The 8,031-nt window shown below is 40.0% G+C and overlaps 1 protein-coding gene across 4 annotated transcripts; it reads left to right on the forward strand.

Annotated features, from left to right (window-relative positions):
• Nucleotides 1-1,698: 1,698 nt before the first annotated feature.
• On the forward strand, nt 1,699-7,324 carry cetp (cholesteryl ester transfer protein, plasma). Of its 4 annotated transcripts, none has more exons than XM_028408047.1 (18): nt 1,699-1,928; nt 2,187-2,365; nt 2,751-2,865; nt 2,963-3,094; nt 3,982-4,052; nt 4,298-4,385; nt 4,484-4,553; nt 4,638-4,698; nt 5,188-5,279; nt 5,404-5,503; nt 5,648-5,727; nt 5,822-5,872; nt 5,953-6,105; nt 6,225-6,292; nt 6,411-6,453; nt 6,529-6,601; nt 6,875-6,960; nt 7,057-7,324. In XM_028408047.1, exons 2-18 carry the CDS (start codon nt 2,236-2,238, stop codon nt 7,129-7,131), a joined length of 1,488 nt encoding a protein of 495 aa, XP_028263848.1. In that variant the 5' UTR covers nt 1,699-1,928; nt 2,187-2,235; the 3' UTR covers nt 7,132-7,324. The 4 variants fall into 4 exon arrangements, with proteins under 4 accessions (XP_028263848.1, XP_028263847.1, XP_028263846.1 ...); XM_028408046.1 differs by having other exon boundaries at nt 1,699-1,916; XM_028408045.1 differs by lacking the exon at nt 1,699-1,928 and having other exon boundaries at nt 2,057-2,365.
• Nucleotides 7,325-8,031: the final 707 nt, after the last annotated feature.

The following is an 8,031-nucleotide window of genomic DNA, read 5'->3' on the forward strand; positions in this document are numbered from 1 at the left end:
GCTGTAGCTCCTAGACACATGACTGTTGAAACAAATAAGGGCAAAATGATTTGAGTCTTTGGATCAGAAGTTTTAAAAAGCACTAAAATATTTGAATTTTGTTTGTCAATTTTTAATGGTTGGAGCACAGATGTATACTAGGAGAGACAAACTGGACAAAAATGTCTTAAGATGAAATATGTAATTCACATATTTTGGGCTTTTATTTGCTTCTTTCCGGTTGCTATAGTGACAGAGAAACAGACTGTGAAAAGTCAATACCTCTTGTTCTTTTATGGCTTTGTGGATGGTGATTGTGACCAAATACATACATATATACATAAACATTTATATATAGGGGATGATGGCATAATAAAAAAACAACTCTTTGTAAATATATTGTATGTACACAAAGCACTTTACAACATGTATATTATGCAAGCTTTTTAGCATATAGAGGGGGTTAAGATTTCAGGTTAAATCTAAGCATGGATTATTTATAACGTTGCAAAGTATGTGTGAAATATGAATCTGATTTTTAGGTTCCCTCTATTCTTTTATTTTGGATTGATCTTAAATTCATTCCAGTTTATAAACTAATGTGACGTTACACAGCCCACACTGTTCCTTCTGGTTGAACAGATCAGATTTTCATGTTATGATCTGTTGCTTTGAGTTTATTAGCATGCATGATTTGTAATCTCTAACAGGGAACAAATGGGTTTTACTATCTTAAGTGTAAGAAGCAGCAGCTAAAAAAAAAGAAGCAGCTGAGATTCGGTCCATATTTGTATACTGCATTAGCCCCTGCTGTAAAGTTAGCACTCTGATTTGACTTTGAGAAGGTCTTTCTGTGAGAAGTGCAATGGATGGATGCTGTATTATCAAGTGTGTTGTTAAGGAGGATTTTAATGATAAATGCAATAAATGTTTTGTAACAGTTGTGTGTTTGTTTCGCTCATTTTGGTATAAAGAATCCAACTAAAGTTTGTTTAAGGTCACTTCTGTCTTTTGTTCTACATATCAGACAGATTCTAGGTTTTCCAATATGTATCTGAGGTGATGTCATCAGAAATGGACAGATGCGAGTACACATTCAGAAGTGGTGTAGGTCATGGTCTCGGCTGCATGTAGCCACATTCTATTAGCAGTCTGAAGACACATGTCCAGGGCCATGTTAAAGGGGTGTTTGGAGGAGTGGTGCACCTGGAAACTGGAAAATTCTGACCTCAGACTTTGTCTGGAAAGCCCAACTACAGAGAGCCCATCCACCTTCTATTAATGCCATGGTAATGAAATTGGCTACAAGTCTGAATAGGAGTGAATTGAGATGATCCCTTGATTGCCTCTGGAGTCCTTAGACATATAATATGTATGGTATGTGTGTTTTACATTAGATGAGTTAGATGAGTCAAGATGAGTTTCAATACCTTATTGAAGACATGAAACTAGCATGAGCTTTGCTCCATTCATGAACAGCCTCTATAAGTTCAATGTATTGTAAAGATATCCACAAGTGAAGCAGCAAAAACAGATGTAGCTGTATGTATTGCATCATCATAATCATTGTGTATTTTTATTTAGCCACCTGCAGCCCCACATTTCTCTTTTTGGGTTTTTTTTTTTACCACTGAGGTGGAAGTAATCAATAAACATGCATCACCTTACATGAACACACAGTCTTGTTAGAGACTCTGACTCAATCAGCTGTTATCTGCTGCTTCTCTGTCACACTGCACCTCTCCTTTTCTCCTATCTGTTTATAATTCAGGCCAGTCCGCACTCATTCTGCAAGGATTCCTGGAGGAGAGCAGCTTCTGAATAGCAAAAGCTGCTGTATCCTGTTTCACCGAGAGCCTGCACTAGTTGGAAGAGTCTTTGTTGGATGTTTGTCACCTGATGAGAGCAGGGAAAGCCTTTATTCTGGTCACTTAGTGGTATGTATACAGGTATCTGCTTGCTTGTTTTTCATCTTGTTCTAAATGTGTTGTGTGTATTTGTGTGTTTTTACCTCAACTACCAGAAAAGGTTGTACTTTGCCCAGTTTACTTTAAGGGGGCCAGATCTGAGGCAGTGTTTGTCCTTCTATCTAAGTGTGAATCAGTCCTTGTGATTGGATGATATGCTCGGTACTCCGATCCCTCCCTGACAGTGGGTTGCTGTGCTCTAAGGAATCACACATTTTAACATTTGCATTACACTTACAGAACTGCACAGGGTTAAAACCTGAGCCTGCTAAAAAAAAAAAGAAGAAAAATGTCTCGTGAGGTCTTCCTGCTGTTCCTGTCTGTGCTCGGGGCGTGTCATGGTTGCCTTCAGGACCCTGCTTCGGCCTACAGATTCACCGGAACTGTGTGTCGGCTCACCTACCCAGCTGCTGTAGTGTGTGAGTTGGATTTTTGGTATTTCTTTGAAACATTCATGCTACCATATTAGAAAGGGAAAGAGTTAAATACAAAGCAGACACCAAAAGTCTAAAAACATTTTCAGGACATTTCCCACTGGTTTGTCCATAAAGTCAGAAGACATTGTTTGATCATTTATGGACAATTAATCAATAATACAAACAATCAACAGCTGCAGATGTAGCAGACAGCAGCCTTTACAAATAATAACAGACCGACTGGTGTCCATTTACTTTTGTTCAGAACAGGACAGATCAAGTCACATATGTACACAATGATTTATATATACATATATATAACAGAGGTAACAGAGATCTTTTTAATGACATTTAGTGATTATCCACACATGTGTGTGTTTGTTGGCAGTGAATGAAAAAACCACTAAAGTGATTGAGGCTGCGTTTCAACATGCTCGATACCCAAGTATGAAAGGAGAGAAATCCCTGGCCTTCATAGGAAGAGTTAAATATGGCCTGGACAAGTGAGTGGGGGCACGCACACACGCACAGGCACACATGCACATGCGCGCGCACACACACACACAGTAATGATGTTTCTCCATTGAAAAAAAAACCTAGTTTGGAGATTTACAACCTGACGATTGGCCGGAGTGCATTTGAGCTGCGTCCAGGTGAAGGCATTGCCATAGAGATCAGCAACGTGTCTGCAGTGTTCAAAGGAACCATCCAGTACGGATATGGCAGCTGGCTGTGAGTTTGTTTACTCTCACTGTTTGCCTCAATTTGTATTTGTACACTAACACCCCCCCCCCCCCCCCCCCCCCCCCCAAAAAAAAAACAAACAAAAAAAACAAAAAGGGTCCCATGTTTTGCTATTATGACCTCACTCAATTGTGTGACCTGTAGGTAGGTATATATGCCTTCTAAAGTACACGTTGGTCCAACATAGAGATGCCTGATTACCATCACATAGCTTCTGAAGCCAAAGTTAGCACTTAGCAATTTTTCAACATCAATTGGGATCAGATGGATTTCAACGGACACCTTTAGCAGCAGGAAATGACCCCATGACAGCGTTGCGTCTTTTGGGATAGCATTCATGTTGTTGAAGTGGCCTCCTGTGCTGAGCGTGGAGAGTTCAAAAGGAAGGACCCAAATGCAGACGCAAAGGAGAACAATTCCAATAGAAGCGAGATTAATTAATTAATTAAAGCCACCAAAAAACCCCAACAGATCCAAATAAAAAAATAAAGAACACAAAAAAGACACACAGACAAAGCAGAGAACAACACAGGGACAAACAAACTGGCAAAGACAAAGGGGAACACAAGACTTCAATACACAAGGTTAAAGAGACACAGGTGAAGACGATCAGGGCGGGGCAGGTAATCGGCAAGGCAGGAAAGCACAGGAAGAAGTTGAACACACAAAGAAACTAGATTTTCATTGTAACACAGGAAACAATTCTCAACAACAATAAAAAAACAACTGAACCAGGGACCATGACATCTTGAGACCTGAGCCCCCTCTTTCTGACTCTGTAGCAACCTTGCCTTGCCTTATCACTTGAAGGAACACACACACTATTACTATAATGTACAGTATGTAACTTAAAGTCTGTCTATCTATCTATCTAGAGTCAATGTTTCCAATTCAATTGACTTTGAGATTGAGTCTCAGATTGATCTTGGAATCAACCCCAAACTTTGTAAGTATATTTTATTTAACATTTATTTTTTGCATTACTTCAGAATTTCAATTTTGTGCTGCTTCATGAATGTTTGAAAGGAAAAAAAAAACTTTAATTCTGCAATCTCTCTCTGATCAATTGCAGCGATTGAAAAGTATTATAACTTATACCGAATACAAAATGCTCCCTAAACGTGTCTTTGACTTGGCAGCTTAAATATGGCAGTAAATAATATGCATGATGCCTTCTTCTACCTCTGTCAGACTGTGGTAATGGAAAGGTGGCCGCAGACACATCAGACTGTTATCTCAATTTTCACAAGCTGCATCTGCACCTGCAGGGAGACAAAGAGTGAGTAACAAAAACAGAGCCAGAAGCACCAAAGCATTACATACTCACATAATATGTGTATGTGTGTGTGTGTGTGTGTGTGTGTGTGTGTGGTTTAGGCCTAACTGGCTGAAGAAGCTCTTCACTAACTTCATTACCCTCACTGTCAAGCTGGTCATTAAGGGACAGGTGAGGACTTGTGACATCGGTGTGTGTGTGTGTCTTTTGATGTATGTTGGAGCAAAGCAATCATGTTCCTGTTCTCCGGTGCAGATCTGTAAGGAGATCAACAAGGCAGCAAATATACTGGCTGACTTCATACAAGACACAGCAGGTGTGTGCGCGCATCACTCTGTGGTACAGATGTGGCCTGAGTGACTGCTATCTAACCCATGTTCTACATTATTATTTAATACTACTAATGAAACCTTTTATATAAGCACTCCCCCAGTTGTCATTTCTGGATTTTACTCACTTGGTCTTGCCTGTATTTGGATTGACCGGGAGTTACATGGATTATAATACTGCCAACATGGCAATGGTCATGAGCATCACACAGGGACTCAAAAATACAGGTGATGTCATGGATGCTTCATCTATAGTTATATACAGTTTATGATGGCGACCCTGGCAGAAGGGCCTCCTGAAGGTTTTTGGATAAATTTGCGTTGACTTTGTGGTTTGTCCAGTTTTTTTTCTTTAACTAAACACAGTCAGTACATTCACTGCCATTATTTTGGAGGATATTTGTAGATGATTTGTGTGGATCCATAAACTGAATGTTATCCAGGATGTTTCTCTGAACGTGTGTGTGTGTTTACAGAACAGTTCCTCAGTGATGGAGACATCAGTGTGGACATCAGCCTAGCTGCTCCTCCAGTTATCACAGCTAACTACATAGAATCGTACCATAAGGTAAAAAATTAATCTCTATATTCACACCCCCCCCCCCCCCCCCAAAAAAAATCATTTTAAAAAGATAAATAAATAAATGTTCTGGGTTAAAATGATTCTACAAGTGTGAAAAATTCTCTTTCAGGGACTGACCAACTACAAAAACACAACAGCTGTCATCGATGACTCTGTTTTCCATCCCAGTCACCTAACTGAAAACAGGATGCTCTACTTCTGGGTCTCAGGTCAGATATGTAGCTGTGACAATTGATTTTTATTTATTTATCGATTTCAGTTGCCAAAGTGTGAACAGAGTGTGCAATATATGAGTGTTTCATCATAATTAAATGTATTTGTACATGAGCTTATAGTTGTGTTTTAACCCCTAGACCAGCTCTTTAACCCCATGATCAGTGCTGCTAAACAAGATGGCTGCTTCAAACTCAACATATCTGGAGAAGAGCTCATCGTAAGTAAACCATCTAGGAGCTCATGTGTGATGATGATAATAATGCTGCACATGTTTAAACCTAAACTGGGTCTGACATCATCTGTCATTTCAGAGACTTTTTCAGACGGATCTGTCCAGTGTCCCCCCTCAGTTTTTTACAAAGGTGAGCTACCTCTTGACACATAAACTGTAGTGTTTCATTTGATCAGACACTACAGTGTTATGTTGTGTTTGTGCGTTCAGTGTCTGAAGGAATCGGCTTCTCCAGAGCTTAGGGTGTGGTGCTCATCTGGACCATTTTTAAACACCTCCACCATCGGTACCACTGTCTCGGCGGCGGCATCTGGAGAGCTCTACTGTGACAGCGAAGGCACAGCGATGCTCTCATTTCAAACGGTACCTCACCACTGTGTGACAGACGGAAAGCTGAAGAAAATGTTATTGGTTGAGGCGGTTACTAAGGGGTGCATGGGATTACTTTCTATTTGTGTGATCGCTGTTTGTTTTTGATGTAGAGTGTAGTCGTAGATGTCACAGCTTCCTATGCTGACAAGCAGCTCTTCCTGCATGGAAAACCAACAGAGTAAGACTCTCCAAATAATTCAGCATCCAAAACTTGCTCTTAGTGATCAGTGGTTTTTTAAGTTGAAGCAAAGATGCTGAGGCGGGTGCGTGATGTTGATCTTCTGTCCTTCCTATAGGGTCTCCATAATGCAAGCTCTGCTGCCTTTACAGAATCAATATGTAAGTTTTTGAGATTTTTTTTGAGAAGTGATGCCTATTTTTTCTTTTGTTTATTCACTTCTTGCTCTGCTTCAGCTGCAAAAAGGGGCAGAAGTGGAGTTTCTAAGAGAAGCTGTGGAGAAAATCGGCATCCCAAAAGTTCTGTTTGGTAAGAAATCCCCACAAAATCAGAACATATTCTCCTGAAACACCATATATAGAAGTACTGTGACAGTTAAATGGAGGTTATTATAATAAATGTTAAAGAGGAGGTTGTGCATGTCTACCTCATTTTACAGATTGGGTATGTCAGTTGAATTACTAGGAAACAAAAGGAAGGAAGGAAAATCAAGTTTTATGCAGATGATTCCACTTCTTCTACACAGATTAAATTCCTCCTGTGTATAATTGCAATGCATTTTTTACATCTTGTGTGTTTCAGTCCTTCAGACAGAGCTGACCAGGCTGCTGGACAAACAGGGGGCAAACTTATTTGACATCTATAACCCTGAAATGTTGCCTCGGGATGTGAGTGCTTCCTCTCCTTTCTTCCGGTTTGAATGGCGTGCTAGCAGTCACATTATTACTCATGTGCTCGTCTCTTTCGCTCTCTTTGTGCTGCAGGGTTATGTGGTCATTCAGATGGATTTTGGTTTCCCTCATCACCTCCTGGTGGAGTTCCTCAAGAGGACTCTGTAGTAACTGGGAAGCCATTCAGCATCTTAAAGCATTTTAAAGTGCAGCTCATTTAGAGCTGACAGCAATTAGCTTTATTAACAGTATTAGTGGGTCACGTAGAACATTTTTTAAAATACTACTGGAACTATATTTGTTGGTGAATAAATTGTTGACATTTTTGCAGATGTATTAAAAAAGAAAAAGTGAAATATGACATGGTATTCAGAGCCTTTGCTGTGACGCTCATATATTGAACTCAGGTGCATCCATTTCTCCTGATCATCCTTCCATCCAGATGGTTCTACACCTTCATTTGAGTCCAGCTGTGTTTGATGATACTGATTGGACTTGATTACGAAAGCCAAAAGTTAGTCATATAGTTAATTCTGTGTGAAAAAAAAATAGATCTGGATCTTAGTATTAAGAACCATTGATGAACAATGTTTTTCTCCTATTATTTATTTAGCAAAATGCATGTGTAGCAGCAATAACTGCTAAATAAGTGAGTAAGTGCACATTGTTGTGGAGGAAGTTTGGTCCATTGATTCACTTCGTCGAGGTTTTCTGTGCATTGTCAGGGTTCAGAGGAGCAGACACAAGCACTGGACAGGAGGCAGTGTAGATTTAACCACAAAGTCCTTCATTACAAAACACTGGTCAGTACACAGGTGGTCAGTTAATGACGAAAGCACAGAAGGGCAAGGCAGGAGGATTGTCAGTCAGGTAAAGGAGTCAGGAACCAGGAAGTCAGAAATGGGAAGTACAGGAGGCTAGTCAAAACAACCTGAAGTCACACACAGAAGTACAAAAGAGCTAAGGCTAAACCCAAAAAAAACACACATGCACAAAGGTCACACACAGGGTTTCTAGAAGAACACACTCAAAGTTCAGAAGGCTGGTAAGCTTGGTACACCGCACAAG

The sequence above is a fragment of the Parambassis ranga genome, chromosome 6, assembly GCF_900634625.1.
Source record: "Parambassis ranga chromosome 6, fParRan2.1, whole genome shotgun sequence".
In the NCBI taxonomy this organism is placed as follows: Eukaryota; Metazoa; Chordata; class Actinopteri; family Ambassidae; genus Parambassis; species Parambassis ranga.